Below are 19,740 nucleotides of genomic sequence, written 5' to 3' on the forward strand. Positions count from 1 at the left end.
TCAGTTCCCTATCTTCAAAGTAGGGTTAATAACCATTACCTGCCTCTGTTGGCATCTTAACTGTTTAGGTAAGCACTTTCAGCATGTGAAGTGATATATAAATGCTAAATGTTTTTACTAATGATGTTTTAAAATGTGAGATCCTTGGGTGGAAGTGCAAAAAATTGTTGTTTTTAATAAAGTGACTTTGCCCCTGCAGACGCTCTAAATCTGTGTTCTACTTTTCGGCATTGACTTAATCAGAATTACATGGTTTATGAGCAGGATGTGTGGCTATATTTTAAATCAGTATTTAAGGGAAATAATCTTTGGATTGCTATAGGATCTCTCTCACTTGAAATTATCATTGACGGGTACATCATTGTGAATCACACATTTATAATAAAAAGTGCTACTGAGGAGCAATACTTTATCTAAATACGTCAAAGCACTTAAGTGATTACTAAATAAACCCCATAACAACTCTGTGAGGCAGGTTAGAGGTAGCAACCAGCCACCACTGAAACATAGCACCTATTTAATAGCACAGCAGCACACAACAATTTAGGTCTGGAAACTGTGAATATTGTGTCCAATTGAAACTGCGGGGGACTTTAAGTGAGTACAATAATTATTGCATGATTTGGATTTAAGCCCGGGCAACACAGTTAAAACCTCCTTTTTATGAGCAGCGCAATGAGTATTGCTGACTGAAAATTTTCTATTGAAATTTAATGGAAAATGCCTTCTTGACCAAAGTGAAAGTGTTCATGGAAAATTAGCATTTAATTAGACATTCTGAATTTTTTGACAAAGAGTTAACACAAAAAAATTCAAAATATTTTGAAACTGTTTTGTTTCAGTAGGAACAGGCTTCTTTCTCACTTTTTTAAAACCTTTATCCCCCAGTAGAAAAAAATATGAGTTGTGTTTTTTGTCCCCCTGGCTGAAACAAGGAGGGGGGAAAAAGGAGAGAGAGAGAGAGAGAGAATGCTTTTGAACATTTTCCAAAATCCTATTTTGAAAAATTGTGTCAAGCTCCCCCCACAAAAGCCTAGAATCATTTTAAAAATTGAAAAAAAACCCCCAAATATAATTTTCTCCTTTTTCATGAATATACTTATCTTTTTTCATCAAGCTTTAGCCGGGAGATTTTACAGGTCAAGGGCCAGATGTAAAAAAATGAAGTCAATGGAGCTATGCTGATTTACCACAAGTGAGCATTTTGTCCTACAAGCCGACAGGATCTCAGCTGCATAGACCCCCCTGAAACATACTGCCTCTCTAAGATCACAAGGGAGCAATAATTCAGTAATAACTCAGGTAAAAAGTGATGTCTTTACTTTCTGCATTCCTTGGATTTGTTTAGAGTTGTGAGCTATGTTAGCAATCAAGATCACAATTGAAGTACCACTATCATTTATTTGTAGTCTGGGCTACAGGTTGGTTTGCTGATCTCATCCACTACAGAAAAATGGACTAGAAACCATTTGTGCTAACTTCATCTGACACCGGATACTTACCCATGCAAACAGAAATGGGTGTTTCATTTTAGAGGCTCATTGACTTCAGAATGAAAACAGATGGAATTAGACAGAGCAGCAACATCACACTTGATAAGTAACTGGAGAGAGATAAGAGTGTGTGAAAATATCCTATATTTTCCAAACCAATCCCTTCCATTACAAATGTTGTAAAAAGGTTGATAGGCTCCGTTTCAGTATGTAGCCTCAGCTTATATGGTCCTTTGTTGAGGAAAAAAAGTGTTAAATATAAAATGGAAAGGAAGATTTTTCAGTGAGAATATGTTCTTTCCTGCCATGAACATAATTTTCATTTGCTGTAAAGTGGCTACCAGAAGATTCTGATTATTATTACAATAGCACTGACAACAGCTAAAGGTCCCACCTAGAGTTGGGGCCCCATTGTGCTAGGTGCTGTACAGACACAGAGTAAATGATTCCCTGCCCCAAAAAGCTTATAGTTTAATTAAGAAAAGACACAACAAATGGGCATAGCAAACAATCAGGAGTGGGGGAGGTGGCTAAAATCAAGTTCTTCCTTGCCCAGTGACATGGAGAATGCTGTGTGTGTGTGTGTGTATAACTTCTGAATTTACAGTAATGTAAATGGGGGTTGCAAAGATTATCTATGGACCTGTCACTAACACTAGAGACATATCACAGCTATGTCCTGTTCTCCTTTGCCATGTGATGCTCACACTGCAGATAGCAGAACAGCGTACTCAGCCTTTTTGGAAGGTGATTTGAATGCCCCTGTCAAGGTTCCTTCCCCACTCTGAACTCTAGGGTACAGATGTGGGGACCTGCATGAAAACCCCCCTAAGCTTATTTTTACCAGCTTAGGTTAAAACTTCCCCAAGGTACAAACTATTTTACCTTTTTCCTTGGACTTTATTGCTGCCACCACCAAGCATCTAACAAGCATATAACAGGGAAAGAGCCCGCTTGGAAACGTCTTTCCCCCCCCCCAAAATCCTCCCAAACCCTACGCCCCCTTTCCTGGGGAAGGCTTGATAAAAATCCTCAGCAATTTGTATAGGTGAGCACAGACCCAAACCCTTGGATCTTAAGAAGAATGAAAAAGCAATCAGGTTCTTAAAAGAAGAATTTTAATAGAAGAAAAAAAAGTAAAAGAATCACCTCTGTAAAATCAGGATGGTAAATACCTTACAGAGTAACCAGATTCAAAACATAGAGAATCCTTCTAGGCAAAACCTTAAGTTACAAAAAGACACAAAAACAGGACTATACATTCCATTCAGCGCAACTTATTTTAACAGCCATTTAAATAAAACAGAATCTAACTAGATTGCTTATTAACCCTTTACAGGAGTTCTGACCTGCATTCCTGCTCCAGTCCCGGCAAAAGCAACACACAGACAGAGCGAACCTTTGTTTCTCCCCCCTCCAGCTTTGAAAGTATCTTGTCTCCTCATTGGTCATTTTGGTCAGGTGGCAGCGAGGCTATCCTAGCTTCTTAACCCTTTACAGGTGAAAAGGTTTTTCCTCTGGCCAGGAGGGATTTAAAGGTGTTTACCCTTCCCTTTATATTTATGACAGCCCCTTCTTGCATTTTCTTCTGTAGGGAAACTGTAGCTTCCTTCTGAAAACTGAAGGTACTACCTGAATGGCTATCCCAGTCTCTGGACAAACACGAGCACATACAGACTGTGTGGCGTACCTCATAGCCTTATGACCCAAGCCATTTCCCTGATCATAGACTAGCTGTTATCTCTGGCATCCAATGGAATTTCCAAAGGTTTATTAGTGAAAAATAATCTTGGAGGTAAACATGAACCAGAGGTGTTCAAGTTGCTAAAAAACAGGGAGGTTGTGGAAAAATTCCAAGCTCTTTCAGTATTTTGACAGTGACACTCATACTTGGGCCTTTCACTGTGAACATATTACAAATTATAATAATAAATAGCATGCAATATAGTCTTGTCTGTTACTAAACCCCCTTGTTGTCTGGCATATTATTTTTATAAAGAATCCTCATTCTTGAGCTGAAGAAAGTACTCTTACTGAAACTGGGTACTTTAGTAGGTGCTAATTATTTGCTAATTTGATTACTAGTGGATGCTGATCAGTGTTGAATGCTAATTTGTTCCTTATTTTGTCACAGGGATTCTGTCTCTAAGTTCTTAACAAGCTCACTTTGGGCTAGGCTGGAAATAATTTACTGTTCTTGTCTTTTAAGAAAAAAATTGCACACGGTTGCAGTGTATATAACAAACAGAAGTGGAGTACCTAAAATAGGGGTGCGCAAATTTTGGAGGCCCATAAAATAGAGCAGAGTAGGATAAAGATTAGGATAGCCAAGGGCAGAGTTGCAGAACTCTGGATCAAGCTTTTGGCCACCATTGGCTTAATTAGTGATACAATCCATGTCAATATTACAGAAAAGTTGTAGCAGCTGATGAGGTGAGTTCATTTGAAGGGTGCCCTATGCTTTCAATCATCCTGGCCAGTTGCTGTTACTAGTATCATCACACATGAGTAAGGGCAATGGTGCTGGAACAATTTATATAGTGGAGGTGCTAAGAGCCATTGAACCAAACTATAAACCCTGTATATGGTGGAAACCACTTCAAGCCAAGGAGTGCAGTAGCACCCCTAGTTCCAGCACCTATGAGTAAGGGGGGTTTGTGTGTGGATGGGGGTTGATTTAAGAAGAACAATTGAGCTATAATAGGTGGTAATTTTGTAGTTAAGACAAGGACAGAAAGCCTGCCTGATAAGAATTAGGAAGGCTGTACAGGATTGTTGTGTCTTAGTTTTTCAATTAGAAGTCAGAATAGTTGATCAGTATCCATGCTGGTTCTTTAAGGTAAAGCCTCATTGTAGATCTTCAGATTCAGAGAGTTTGGTAATTGAAGGGTTGGGTGTAATAATGCAATTTAACTGATTGGGGAAATGGAGGCAATAATAATAAGCTGCAAGTCTCTGATATAAATTAACACAATGAATTGAATATAATTGTCAGGTCACATTACAAAATTAAACTAGTTTTCTAGAGTAAAATTGATTTCCCCTATTAGTCATGCATACAGCATTTTCTCAACAGCAAAAAAAGCTTTTCAGATTAGCGAAGAAAGAGCATGTAGTTTTGCACCAGTGCAATTTGAAATTAATGATTGATTTATTAAATGAACAAAATTGTGTTACAATGATATTAAGGTCTGGCTTAAACTAATAGGGTGGAGAGATTCCAAGTTAAGGCTGCCACTCTCCTTAACTTACCCCATTGTACTTAAATTCTTCACAGAGTTTCTAGTGGTTTGTGATGCAATATACTGTTGTCACAGCTTCACTTGTCTGTACTACTTGGACCCAGGACCTAAGTTTCCTTTTCCAGTAGACTGAACATAAAAACATAAGAATGGCCATACTGGGTCAGACCAAAGGTCCATCCAGCCCAGTATCCTGTCTACTGACAGTGGCGAATGCCAGGTGCCCCAGAGGGAGTGAACCTAACAAGTAATGATCAAGTGATCTCTCTCCTGCCATTCATGTCCACCCTCTGACAAACAGAGGCTAGGGACACCATTCCTTGCCCATTCTGGCTAATAGCCATTAATGGACTTAACCTCCATGAATTTATCCAGTTCTCTTTTAAACCCTGTTATAGTCCTAGCCTTCACAACCTCCTCAGGCAAGGAGTTCCACAGGTTGACTGTGCACTGAGGTGAACAAGAACTTCCTTTTATTTGTTTTAAACCTGCTGTCCATTAATTTCATTTGATGGCCCCTAGTTCTTATATTATGGGAACAAGTAAATAACTTTTCCTTGTTCACTTTCTCCACACCACTCATGATTTTATGTACCTCTATCATATCCCCCCCTTAGTCTCCTCTTTTCCAAGCTGAAAAGTCCTAGCCTCTTTAATCTCTCCTCATATGGGACCAGTTCCAACCCCTAATCATTTTAGTTGCCCTTTTCTGAACCTTTTCTAATGCCAGTATATCTTTTTTTGAGAGGAGGGGACCACATCTGTACGCAGTATTCAAGATGTGGGCGTACCATGGATTTATATGAGGGCAATAAGATATTCTCCATCTTATTCTCTATCCCTTTTTTAATGATTCCTAACATCCCGTTTGCTTTGTTGACTGCCACTGCACGCTGCGTGGACATCTTCAGAGAACTATCCACGATGACTCCAAGATCTTTCTCCTGATTAGTTGCAACTAAATTAGCCCCCATCATATTGTATGTATAGTTGGGGTGGGGGGGTAATAGGTGCCTCCTATTAGAAGAAAATGCTCCAAATATTGGGACTGTTCCTATAAAATAGGGACATCTGGTCACCCTAGCCAGAGTGGGGAATTAGCCTTGACAGTACCTATCTGCATCTTTATTGAAATTCTGGCCCCAGACTTCAGAAACCTACAAGCCTTCTCCAGCTTCAAAAAATCTGCCCCGCACTGTTTACTTTGGAGGAAATCCAGACTTCCTGCGAGTTTTGGCACCCAAGACTAACAAACAAATTGCCACCATGGTTTAGGCCCTGATTCAGAAAAGCATTTAAGCACATTCCTCATTCAACGTACCATGTACCATGAAATCAAATGCTAATATACCCCTGAAATATTAAAATTAAAAGAAACCCCAACACACCAAACAAAAAGCCTAGCCCCTTTCAACTATAACAGGGACGTCTCCAAAAAACACCTTTTCATTCTGCCCATTGCACTGGATATGATGATGACCCATTTATTTCTCCCTCTAGCTGCTTACCTCAAATTTAGTTTTCATGGGCTCCCACCCAGGGAAGCTTTACATTTTGCTTAAGTATAATGGTGGGAGAGCATCACGGATTGAGAGACACCATACATTTAAGTCCTTAACAATCCATGGTGAGTGTTGTGGAATCACAAAAAGATATTTAACAGTATTTTATCTGTTCCTCTGTCTCCAGTAGTTCACTGGTATTTTGATTTCCATTTGAGGCATTTGTCTTGGATTTGTAATTTTGATAACAGGATTAGTGGCCCATGAGTGTTAAAGCTGGGTAGTACTTCTGTAAGAGGGGGGTTTGTGTAATGTCTGAAAGAGCATTATGGATTTTATACTGATGATTTTTTATTACTTTGTGCCCTTTGTGATAACAGCAAGATCATTAGCGGTCTGCAATGTGAAATAATTAAAATGCAATTCAAAAATGTGTCTAGTGCAAGAGAGACAAATTTTTATGGTTTTAAGGTATTATAAACTACAGGATTTCCTTGTAGTCTACCTATCTACTTCTACATCTTGTTTCCATCTCTATAGCATGTGGGTGCCTCCCAAGTATTTAAATAGCAATAATAACAACTACTCTCTTGTTCTTCCTTCTCAGCCTGTAAGAAAAATATCTTGCTAAGTTTATAAATTTACTGTTTGTTAGAGTGAGGAGAACTAGGGTGTGACATGTTGCTAAGCTGGTAGGAAACTGCATTTTGTACTAGTTTGAGCTTTTTCAGGGCATGTAGCGTCTTTCATAGATAGGATGAGCTGCAATAATCAAGTCAAGATGGATGGATCACCATGACTAGCTTTGTGTCTGATAGAAGGGAAAAAATTCAGTCGCCTGGCTGGTCACAGTTGCAAATGTGTGTCTTTTGCTGCTATGGCTATTGGGCATCCACTAACACTGAGGAGATCAAAAGACCCCAAGATACAGGCTGGCAACAGGCTGAGGGCAATGCCATTGACAGTGGGGGCTGTTATAGAGGAGCCAAGTACTTCAAAGAGTTTTCCGTTGCCTACCGGCATCCTCTCGGTCTTGTCTGGGTTCATCCTTCGCCAGCTGTTTTTCATCCAGGGGATGATTTCAGCTGGGCATTAAGAAAAGTGGGATTTCATTCTGGTTACATTTCATGGAAAGGAGATGAATGGCTGAGGGTCAGCCATGCGTTGCTGCCCCTTCAGCCTGTGTTGTCTCACCAGCTCTCTGAAGGGTTTCACCTAAAATTGAAAAATACAGAGGAGAAGATTGAGCATGTGGGACACTGCAGATGAACCACCTCCAAAGCCTTCTTACAGATCCTCTGAGTTAAATCTGAGAAGGAGGACCCAAGCTATTTCTTTTTCTCAACCTACAGTGTTTATCTGTGTGTCTGATCGTTCTGATCTTTGCTGTAGTTTCAACCAATTTGCCTGGTATTGAAGTTACTGGTCTATAATTGCCAGGATTTCCTCTGGTGCCTTTTACAAAAATTGGTGTTACACCAGCTTTCCTCCAGACACCTGCTACAGAGTCTGATTGAAGTGGTAGATCACATACCACAGGTAGTAGTTCTGCAGTTTCATATTTGAGTTTCTTCAGAACTCCTGGGTGAATGCCATCTAGTCCTGATGATGTTTTATTACTGTTTGAGGTATTCAGAACAAACTGATAAATTTATCTGGGACAGTTCCCCAGATTTGTCACCTAAAAAGAATGGCTCAGGTTTGGGAATCTCTCTCACATCCTCTGCAGTGAAGACTGATGCAAAGAATTCATTTAGCTTCTCTGCAACGGCCTTGTCTTCCTTGAGTGCTCCTTTAGCATCTTGATCATCCAGTGGCCCCACTGATTGTTTGGCAGGCTTCCTGCTTCTGGTGTACTTAAAAATGTTTTGCTGTCAGTTTTTGTGTCTTTAGGTAGTTGCTCCTCAAATTCTTTCTTGTCCTGCCTGCCTTATACTTTTATTTTTGACTTTCCAGAGTTTATGCTCCTTCCTATTTTCCTCAGTTGGATTTGACTTCAAATATTTTAAAGATGTCTTTTTGTCTCTAACTGCTTCTTTTACTCTGTTGTTTAGCCATGGTGACATTTTTTTTGTTCCTCTTACTGTTTTGTTTGTTTTTAATTTAGGATATACATTTAGTTGAGCCTCTATTATGTTGTTTTTAAATATTCTCCGTGAAGTATGCAGGCATTTAACCTGTGTGAGTGTTCCTTTTAATTTCCGTTTAACTAGTTTCCACATTTTTGTGTAGTTCCTCTTTTTGAAGTTAAATGGTACTGTGGCAGGTTTCTTTGTCATGTTTCCCCCCACAATAATGTTAAATTTAATTACATTATGGTCATTATTATTGAGTGGTTCAGATGTGACCTGTCTCAACTCAGTCTGGTGTATGATCCCACTCTTCCCTTGAGGGGTGGCCAAATAGTATGCTCTCCCCTGGTTGAAGTCTAAGTTATATCTGTCTTTTGTAGTTTTTGTTTATGCTGGCCCTTTTGGTTTTCAATATTAAGCATTCAATAAAACATGTATATATGATCTAGCATGATTTTCCTACAGTCACCACTCATTCTCTCCTTTCTGTCCCTCTTTATCCCCCCCTCTCTTTTCTCTGTATTTTGGTTCTAAAGATTCCCCTATCTCAGCTGGTCAAGCCCAGTCCAAGCTATAATTTAAATGAGACAGCGAGCCTGAGCAGCTGTTGTTGCTAAAAGTTCTGTGAAAATTGCTGTAGAAATCTCTATAACCACAAAATTAGGCACGCTTCAGAATAGATTGTAAACTGATTTTTTTTCTTCTGATCATTCTAAACTACTTGTAAAAGATTGATCCCCCTCTACTCTCTCCTCTTTTGGTTTTAGAGTGGATAGCAAGCATAATTTCTCTTTAAAGATAATATTGGGTCCTTGCCATTTGAAATGAATGGAAATATATACTTTTAAAAATGTAACCTACAATAGAATGCACAGCCCCCCACCCCCACTTTAAAAGAATGTTAAGGTTACAAAGTCAAACACTCAAGGGTTAGGGAATGTCCGAGTTAAGGCTGCCTGGGCAATTAATTTGCCTTCCTTGTGCATATGCATTACAATACCATGTTTAATTACATGATCACATAATAATTTTTCCACAGGACCATTCCCCCTAACTCCCCTGGCTCTTCATCTGATCTCAATTTCTTTTACAGTTCCCATTCCCCTGCCCCAACCTTCTTCCCAGTTTCCCCACCCTGCTCCCTGTCTCCTTGCCTAATCAATCCCAATATCCCCTACACCCCAGCTTCCAATCCTACTTTCTCCTCCAAGCTTCTTGTTCCAATCTACTCCCTCAGCTCCCTTTCCCCTATTGTCTCCATTGCATTCAAGTCAGGGTGTTTTCTCCTCCTCATGGCCTGGGCGCCAGAAAAGGGCCATACTGAGAGTACAGGAGAGACAGCTTCTCTGCTCTCACTTTCTGGTGCATGGTGCCACAGTGGTCCACAGCAGCCAGGAGAAGCAATTGTAGGAACAGCCCTGCTCGGGCGCTGCAGCCTGAGGCTGGAGCATACTCAGTACAGAGGGAATTTTTGGAAAATTCTCTGCCAAATGCGAACAAATCTTTACTGAGCCTGTGAGAATTGACATTTTTAGAGGCTTATAACTTGGTCAAATTTGGGCAGTTTTTCACAGGAACAGCAAAAGGAACATCCCTGACACCAGGGCAATTCTCTTGCCAATTTCAAGTTTCCATTCCAAAGAACGGAGGTACTAGAGGTTTTCAATGAAAAGGTTGTATGGATTTTTGTAACATGGTCTAAACAACATATTTTCCCATAATCTTGCTTTTGGAAATGGCTGAATATTTTTTTGGTGAAACTTTCCAAAAATATTCAACCCAAGGCAGATAATCAACATGGGAAATTTCAGCCTGAATGGTTAAAATTTGGCAAAGTTACAGACAAGTGAAAATAGAGTCTAACAATGGGAAGTACTGGACAATCATATCTAGAGAGAGCTATCAGCTCTTCGTATAACACATCAGAACATTTTCTCTAATGGATGACCTGCATCGATGAATTGACTGTTTACATCTAATATTTTTGGTTCAAGAAATGTTGATGACTTCTTCAGAGGATATAGCCAATATTCTTAGCAGCATTCTTAGCAGCCAATATTCTTAGCAGAATTTCATGAACCACAGTCTCAAGCCCCCTTTGGATCAGCTCAACCTGTCAGACCTCTTTCAGAGATTGAGAACCGTGGGGGTGGAGGTATCTTTGACATTGGAACTTTGATATCCACACTCAGCAGGCAGGACTCTAGTTTTCAAGGCATAATGTAACTTTTTCTTATGAATCATGGTTATCCTGATGCCCTTGATGAACAGGTCCCCCGCCACCATATTTTTGTTCATCATGCAGTGCAGGGGTGGCTATCACCCTCCACCTTGGGGATTGCGTCAGTTTAATGTTTCATGTGTCATTGTATGTGAATCACTTTGGGGGCCTTTGTAATTAATTATGCCATACAGTGTAAAAGTACAATGTAAAATGTATGATTGATGATTGCTTATTAGGAGAGCCCTACCAAATTCATGGTCCACTTTGGTCAATTTCACGGTCACAGTAAATTTCATGATTTCAGCTATTTAAATCTGAAATTTCATGATGTTGTAATTGTGGGGGTCCTGACCCGAAAAGGAACGTTGTGTGTGTGTGTGAGGGTGTCGCAAGGTTATTGTAGGGGGGTTGTGGTACTGCTACCCTTACTTTTGTGCAGCTCCTAGTCGTGACGCTGCCTTCAAAGCTGGGCTGCTGGAGAGCCCAGCTCTGAAGGCAGAGCCACCGCCAACAGCAGTACAGAAGTAGGGTGGCAATACACCATACCATGCCCCCCTTACTTCTGCACTGCTTCGTACAGAGCTGGGCCTTCAGTCAGCAGCTGCCATTCTCCGGCCGCCCAGATCTGAAGGCAGCAACGCAGACGTAATACACCATATCATGCCCCCCTTACTTCTGCACTGCTGCGGGCAGGGCGCTGCCTTCAGAGCTGGGCACCTGGCCAACAGCTACTGCTCTCTGGCCACTCAACTCTGAAGGCAGCACACAAGTAAGGCTGGCAATACTGTGACCCCCTAAAATAACCTTGCGACCCCCCCCCTGCAACTCCCTTTTGGGTCAGGACCCCCAGTTTGAGAAACTCTTGTCTCCCCTATGAAATCTGTATGGTATAGGCTAAAAGCACTCAAAAGACCAGATTTCATGGTCCATGACACATTTTTAATGGCTATGAATTTGGTAGGGCCCTACTTATTAATGTAAAGGACTTTATGGTTCTGATTTCCTTTTTCTTTCCTTTTCTTTGCAGTTCATTGCTTTTGCCTCTTTATTCTTCATCCTTGTTTCAATCACAACCTTTTGTTTGGAAACCCATGAGGCTTTCAATACTATTATAAACAAAACCGAGCATGCCATCAATGGCACAGAGGCTGTTCTACAGTATGAAATTGAGACTGATCCTGCTCTGACGTACGTGGAAGGAGTGTGCGTGGTGTGGTTTACATTTGAATTTTTAGTCCGTGTTGTTTTTTCACCCAATAAACTTGAATTCATCAAAAACCTCTTGAATATCATTGACTTTGTGGCCATCCTGCCCTTTTACCTAGAGGTGGGCCTGAGTGGGCTCTCCTCCAAAGCTGCTAAGGATGTGCTTGGCTTCCTCAGGGTGGTGAGGTTTGTGAGAATCCTGCGAATCTTCAAGCTCACCCGGCACTTTGTAGGCCTCAGAGTGCTGGGCCACACACTCCGAGCTAGCACCAATGAGTTTTTGCTGCTGATAATATTCCTGGCACTAGGCGTGTTGATATTTGCCACCATGATCTACTATGCTGAGCGAGTAGGGGCCCAGCCCAATGACCCATCTGCTAGTGAGCACACACAGTTCAAAAATATCCCCATTGGCTTCTGGTGGGCTGTGGTCACCATGACTACCCTTGGGTATGGGGACATGTATCCTCGGACTTGGTCAGGCATGTTAGTGGGTGCTCTGTGTGCTCTTGCTGGGGTGCTGACCATAGCCATGCCCGTGCCTGTCATTGTCAACAATTTCGGAATGTACTACTCCCTGGCAATGGCGAAGCAGAAACTTCCAAGAAAGAGGAAGAAGCACATCCCTCCTGCTCCACAGGTGAGCTCCCCTACCTTTTGCAAGACAGACTTGAATATGGCCTGCAATAGCACACAGGGAGATGTCTGCCTGGGCAAAGACAACCGGCTGATGGAACACAACAGATCAGGTAGGACACAATCTCAAATGCATGTCTTCTAAATACTTTATAGACCAGTATGTTTGGTAGGTGTCAGAAAGCATTAAATCTTTCTGCAACTAAAAGATGTAGTTCCCTCCCCTCTCCCTTCACTCCAGTGTTTGCGTGTGTCAGTCTTGTAGATGGCAAAATAGTTACAATGACATTCCCAGGTCTGTGCATAGCTGGTCTATACAGTTTGCTTGCTATGTTGTGAATGCTTTTTCTGCTGATGACATCCACCATTTATTTTGCCTGTTGTTTGTTTCATTGTACTGATGTTCTTTTGTTTTCCTGCATGATTGTGACTATCTGAACAGCTACCGTGTTCCACACCATTGAACTCCATGCTGTTCTGCTTAGTGTTTGTCTCTTGTGTCAGCTTTGCCTATGGCACATAGTGGCATATTATGTAAGATGCAATACAAGAGGAAGTAATTTAAAAGAAACAGGTGCTTTACCTTGTAAAGGACAGCACTCATCGGAAGAATATAGAAAGCTGGCTTCTAGCTTTCAGATTTCTTCCCATTCAGCACTCCAGTTCCCTGTCAAGAAGTACTTCCCACATCTGTATTATATGGGACATCACATTGTGTTTTTACTGTTGTGCTGATAATATGACAGATATTAAGTTGAAGTAAAGCTTCTTGGTGAAAAACTGAAAATGGCCATCATCAGCACCACTCGAAATGTCATTTCCCAGCACACATTGAATATTGTTTGAGATTAAAGAACAAAGTTAAGTAGCGTTTAGCTTAATTACTATAGATTTTCAGTCACAAGTAGGACCGGTCAGAAAGCAAGAATTCCATTTTGCACAAAAGTTTGAACCCTAACCACTGGGTTTTAGAATTAGTCTCTCTCTCTCGCTCTCTCAATCTCTCTTGTTGGAACTGCTCCACTTTGCACAAATAATTAAATATTTATTGGGAAAAAGAGAGAGCCTTGTGGTTAAAGCACTCACATGGCATGCAGGAGACCCAGCTTCAAGTTCCTGATCTAAATTAGGCAGAGCAGGGTCTTGAACCAAGATCACCTATATTCTTTGTGAGTGCCCTAACTATGTGGTTATTGAGTATTCTGGAGTTGGGCTCTGTCCAGAAATTCCATCATGGATCTGAAAAGCATTCCAGATGAAAGTTTAGTTGAAACCGACAAGTTTCTGAAAAAATTTAGTTTTCAATGAATCAGCATTTTCTGGCAGGAAAAAAAAATCTTAAAAAAATCCTGACCAGTTCTAGTCACAAGGCATTTTTTTTTTCAAATCTGTTATCTCTCGTGCTGAACACAGTTGTATTGCAAAGCTCTCATATAAATCATTAGGCTCCTTTTGTAAAGTCAATAAGTAATAATAATGCAAAAACGTGCCTTTCAGTGTTGCAGTAGCTGCATCTTGCTCTTTAGAGGGAAGAAGCTGAAAATTGTGACTGTGAAAAGTATCTTAATTCTGTTCTGACATTATGCCACTGCTTAGTCTTAGGTTAAAAGAAGATCAATTAAAGAGAGAGTTCTCTCTTTGAGAGAGAACTCTGCGAAAGTTCTCAAGCAAAGGTAACACAGATTTTTTTAAATTCTAAAGATATCAAAAAAGGGAGAAAAACTTTCAGATGACTGTGTTGTGGGTGGAATATAGTTAGTTTTACAGTGCTTGACTGATACACATTCTCAGACAGCATCTTCAAAGTGTTAATGACAACAGCTTTTCTGTGTCATTGAGTCCTGCTAAAGGCATTCCAGAAGGGAGGAGGCTCTGTGTGACAGCACAAAGAGATAGTTTTAGTGAGTCTGCAGATTTATTTACAAGGTGTTATAATCCTTGAGGTTAGAGAAAAAAATCTTAAAGTGATCTACTTCTGGGGTTTTTTTTCTGTCTCTCTCTCTTGGATAGCACCACCATTTGTGCTCCATATCTAACTTCATTTCTTGTGTAGTTATTGGGATTGTTGTGCGTAACTTCAAGGTAGAATATTGCCATTTGTGGCCCCAATTCAGGAAAACACTTAAGCACGTGGTTAAGTGCTTTCCTTAATGGGGATGGTTTCTTGAATTGGGTCCTGAAATGCTACATATTTCTTGTTTTAAAAGAGGGGGTTTTGGGAAAGCAAAAGTGGGTGATGTAGAGAGTCTATTAAGTGCTGAATCTTATCCACTCTGACTAAGGACCACATTTAGCCCTGAGCTATATATGATTAAATGTAACTCCCATTGAAATCAATGTTAATTGTGCATTTCAGGGCAGGCTTTGGCCCTAAACATTTATCACTTAATTCCTGTCTCAAAAGTTCTTTTAAAAACAATTCAACAGCAAAATGGTCAACATGACTTCTTTTTTAATAAAGAAGATAGTCAAAGAGATGAACACAATATTAAAACAATTATGGCAGACTACTGTTGGAAAGGTTAGAGTTTATAAAGGCATGTAATTCAGTAGAATAGCCTTTTATCTGATGACATTTTATTTTATGTTAAGCTAGTCGAGCCTTAGGAGATATCTCAAATAGGGCTGGGATATTCAAAAGATGATTTGTTCTTGAATAAAACATTTACTTTTGCTCTTTTGCTGCATTTTGTAGTGCTTAATATGAACTGCAATCTTTTTCTTTATTCTTATCATGACATTATTACTGTTTTTTGTACTTGAGTGATGGGAATATCCAGCATTCAACATAAGCTCTTTGTGATGTCTCATTTCCTCATTCATTATTGTCTGTAAATGGGCATGGTGCTTTAACCAGTGTTATCAGGTGAAGACAGTGCAGGAAGTGAGCAGCCACTCTCACCTGGGGAAAGGCACCCACCAATCAGACGTTCTAGTACCAGAGACAAAAACAGAAGAGGGGGAACATGTTTCCTACTGACAACAGGTGATTACACGTGTGCTACTGATGGAGGGATCAGGAAAGGTATGGACTTCTTTCATTAGATCATAAAAGGTCACTCAGCAATGTACTTGTGAAAAGCAAGCTTCAAGTAAAATAAGATGTGAACAACTGCACTATTAGGAAAGATTGTAAATCAGTTCAATGCTTTTCTTTCTTTCTTTCTTTCTTTCTTTCTTTCTTTCTTTCTTTCTTTCTTTCTTTCTTTCTTTTAGAAAACATTCTTTATTTTCCTCACTCCCCTACCCAAAAGTGCTTTGTGGTATATCTGACAGTCATTCTTCTTGTGTCTTCATTTGTCTGTACCCTACAAAAAAGACTGCAATGTAGCTCTTTCTCATTAAATCACTCATGTGCTTCTTTAAAAATCCCCTAAATCCTCCTGAAAGACGAGTGAATGATCCAAAAACAACAGTTCACATTTAATACTTTTTAAAAAAGATAGCTACATTAATGCCATTTAAAGGGGCTGACAAATTGAACAAGCCCAAAGGTTTTTGTATTGAGCACAGCAAAACATATTCAATAGAGTTTCTACCCTGCCATTTTGGAAGGTATTTGATTTGAAAGCCAAGTTTACGATGTCCCAAGGCAGTTTATCAGCATAGCAATATCACTAAAGGCTGGAAGGTTATTCAGAAATGGAATGGTCTCCACCAGCCAGAATTGTGGTGCAGTGCAGTTAGGGTCTGATCCTGCAGGGTGCTAAACACCTCCTATAAGAAACTGAACATGCTCACGTCTGATTGCTCAGCATTTTGTAGACTCTTGGGTGGGATTTTCAAAAGTGTTCCACATTGGCCTCTTTCTACTGCCACTGACTTCATAGGGAGCAGAGTTAGGCCAAAGTTGGTCACTGCTGAAAATCTTGCCCTTAGGCCACATTCCAAAGCTCATACAAGTCAATTTGATTCCTTGGATTGACTTCACTAGGAACTGGATTGGGCCCTTAGTGAATTGCAATAATGTGATGGTTTTCAATAACTACATAGGATGCAAATCTCTGAACTGTTATGTGCTACTGCTATCAGAATTCACCACCTGTATGTTTGAAACTGGCTCTAATTAAAAAAAAAGATTTTTGAAACTTAGAATATTCTTTTGCTGCAAGTTTTCTACCAGCTCTTTCCACAACAAACGTATCTGTCCCAACTACTTGTTTCATCCAACCGACGAAAAGAGTTTAGTTCTAACTTCTGTTGGTCATTCTACTAGCCACAATGGGACACTTTTTTAAAAAAATCAAAAGATCTGAGATCTGTATGCAGAAATGTGAATGTAAGTGTGTACAGCTGCATTTCTGTGCATAGCTACAATTGGAGTATAATATGATTATTCATTAATGTGTGGTAATAACACGAGCAATTGCAGTGATATCATATGCAGGTGTAGGTGTTCAACTGTATATTTTTTGCTCACAGACCCTAGGCCTCTGCCCATTGAGAATTAGAATCTGTAATATGTACTAGATATTTACAATTCTTCAAGAAATTCCTATTTAAGGCCCAGTCTGGCGAGATACTGAGGAACTCATGCAAAGTGCTCATTACCCTTAACTCCTAATTACTCTGCACCTAGCAAGTTCAAGTGTATAATTTCCATTAGACATTTCAGTGTAACAACATGACATTGGTTACTGTTAACTTGGTAAAAAAACTCAACTAGAACAGGTCAGAAGAACCAAACTTTTCTCTGCAATAAATTTCAAATGAAAATTCGTGGTTCAAAAATTTTCATCTTAAAAATTTGGGGTTTTCTTTGGCAAGTTTCAAGCTGATGCCAACAAAAAAAAATTGTTTTGATATAGCTTAAAATATTTTCTTCCAATTTTTTTTTAAACAAAAAACCCTGAAAGAAACAACATTTTAAATTTGAAAATTAGATATAAAAATGTTTCAGAATTTCCCCAGGAAATCTGAATTATGTTATTGATATTGACATTTTCTCATGGAAAATAATTGGTTCCAATGTTCCCACCATATTCTTTGGTGGGAATATTTTCTATCTGTAAAATTTTGACTGTCTCTAGCCATAAGAAGAAAAGGAGGACTTGTGGCACCTTAGAGTCTAACAAATTTATTTGAGCATAAACTTTTGTGAGCTCATGACCTGTAGCTTACGAAAGCTTATGCTCAAATAAATTTGCTAGTCTCTATGGTGCCACAAGTCCTCCTTTTTTTTTTGCGGATACAGACTAACACAGCTGCTACTCTGAAATCTAGCCATAAGCTTCACTATAAGCAAAATACTTTTGACCATTGGGCCTGAAGTTTATTCAACACAGATTATGTTACTTCATAATCTGAAAGCACTCTCAGGATATCATCAAAATAATTTGAATATTTGAAATTTAATTCACACATCAAATGCCATAGTTTTGCATTTTTTTATTTTGAGTTTCAATGCTTTTTCCTTTCATTGAAGACTCTCACTGACTTCAATGGGTTTTGGATCAAACTCTTACCCCCTGCTTCCATCCATCCTGTGTATTTTTTCCCCACTGTTCAGATCTCATTCTTTTTGTCATAGTATCTTTGCCTTCCCCCACCTATCAGCTCTCCTTTGCTTTTGCCATTTAAAAAAGGGGAAAGAAAACATAACAAAATATTGTCTTTCTAAGTTGAATAAAAGACATCAACTAATTTCCTTTGAACCTCTCCATCTTCCCATATTGCCAAGAGTATGTTTCCAAGGGATTTGGACAAATATGAATAAAAATAGATTTTTTTTCTCAAGCTATCTCTTTCTAATCTGTGCAAATACCAATAGAAGCCTCTAAAATGAATTTGAAATAAACTGGAGGTTTGTGAAGCATCTCAATACAACCTGCCCTTGCAATCTGGAGATAACACTGCACAATGTATTAGCAGACTTTGGATTATAGATTTGCTTTTAGCAAATGTTCTTAGTACAACAGTCAAGAAATTTTGAGATTGGGAAAATATTAATTATAATTTTTATTATGTATTATTTGTTTGTGTCCAATATGGTTCACAATGTGCTAGGCCCTGCGCAAACACAAAAGAAGACACAGTTTCTGCCTTAAAGAACATGTATTTCGGAGAGACCCTAGCACATAAGACCAGATTTTCCTAAAACTGCTCATCTCTTCCCAAATACGATATAAATACCACCAAACTTATCCTATGTAGAAGATGAGCAAGTAACTGCTCATCTGTATTTTCATCTACGCATTTAATATTCTTCAGCAAGAATTTCATGATTTCATTGCATGTACCTTACATGCAAATGCCCCAGTCCTGCAAACTGCTTAGATATCTGCTTAGCTTTAAGACAGTAAGTAGCATCATTGAGGTCAATAGGACTATTTGTGCTTACAGTTAACATGCACATAAGTATTCTCAGGTTTAGGGCTCACATCTTTTAGTATAAGGCAAAATTTGAAGTAGAATGTGGGAGGAATCATCCTGAAGTGTTTGCACTTTGTGGTATTCTTCTGGATCCTATCCCTGAGTGTTTCTGTACAAACCAATGGGGTTAATTCATTGCTTCATGGGTAGAATTATTCAGGTTTTATTGTCTAACATTAGTAATGTGGACTCCCTCTATTTGAGTTCTAAGACAGTGAGACAATGACGAGCAATGTTTTCCAGTGATTTAAAAGCACAGTCTCTACTAAATTCAGACAAATCTATACGCAGCATAAAGTGGGTAGATTGAGCTGACGGTACATGTGAACAGAAATGTTTGCAAGTGCAATGTTCCATCCAAATTGTGAGAGTTTTTAGATGTGACTACCCGATTTCAGAATTAATTTTTCATCACATTAGACTCATGAGCAGTCCTGTTGTGCTTTTCATTAGAATCAGTTAAATAAGGACGGTAAATATTGTGATTTAACTTTGCAAATGAGAAAGAAATTGCAAATCTGCAAATTTAGCTATCTTATTATACTTCTGTATTCGATGCAAAGTCTGAGCCTTAACATTCCTGGAGATAGAGCTTCTTTACAACAACCTCATTTCATCCTCTACATGAATAACTATAAAATTACTTTATATAACTATATAGTTTTCTGTAATTTTAAGGAAAATCTACTCATATTAGAAACTGGGTTTAACACAGATTATATCTTTCTAACACTTTTTTACAATCTGTTCTTTTAAAGATCTTGAGTATATTACCCAGATGACACAATCTACAGCAATCGGTCAATAGTACTCTGTGAATGACCAGATCATTACTTGATTTGCACTCAGTTGAACCCTACTAAAACCAATGGAGGTGTGCTGAAAAATAGGTCTAAAAGTATGTAGCACATATGATTTGTGATGGCTTTGTTTAATCTCACTGGAAAGGACAGCTACATTAAGATCCCTTTTTTTCTTTTCTTTTTTTCCCTT

At 39.2% G+C, this 19,740-nt stretch overlaps 1 protein-coding gene across 9 annotated transcripts in view; it reads left to right on the forward strand.

Annotated features, from left to right (window-relative positions):
- The window catches only part of KCNC2 (potassium voltage-gated channel subfamily C member 2), a 139,785-nt gene that overhangs the window by 116,811 nt on the left and 3,234 nt on the right, over positions 1-19,740 (forward strand). For 5 of the 9 annotated variants that reach the window (XR_006291309.1, XM_037886350.2, XM_043547710.1 and 2 more), the window contains exons 3-4: positions 11,561-12,488; positions 15,233-15,400. Coding sequence is in view for 7 of the 9 variants with exons in the window: in XM_037886350.2 (XP_037742278.1) it covers positions 11,561-12,488; positions 15,233-15,400 (1,096 nt within the window). In the remaining 2 variants the exon portion in view is untranslated. Of the gene's footprint in view, positions 1-11,560; positions 12,489-13,971; positions 14,049-15,232; positions 15,406-19,740 lie in introns of those variants that run through there. The other 4 variants (XM_043547724.1, XM_037886375.2, XM_037886367.2 and 1 more) reach the window with 2 other exon arrangements.

Source organism: Chelonia mydas, chromosome 1, assembly GCF_015237465.2.
Source record: "Chelonia mydas isolate rCheMyd1 chromosome 1, rCheMyd1.pri.v2, whole genome shotgun sequence".
Taxonomy (NCBI): Eukaryota; Metazoa; Chordata; order Testudines; family Cheloniidae; genus Chelonia; species Chelonia mydas.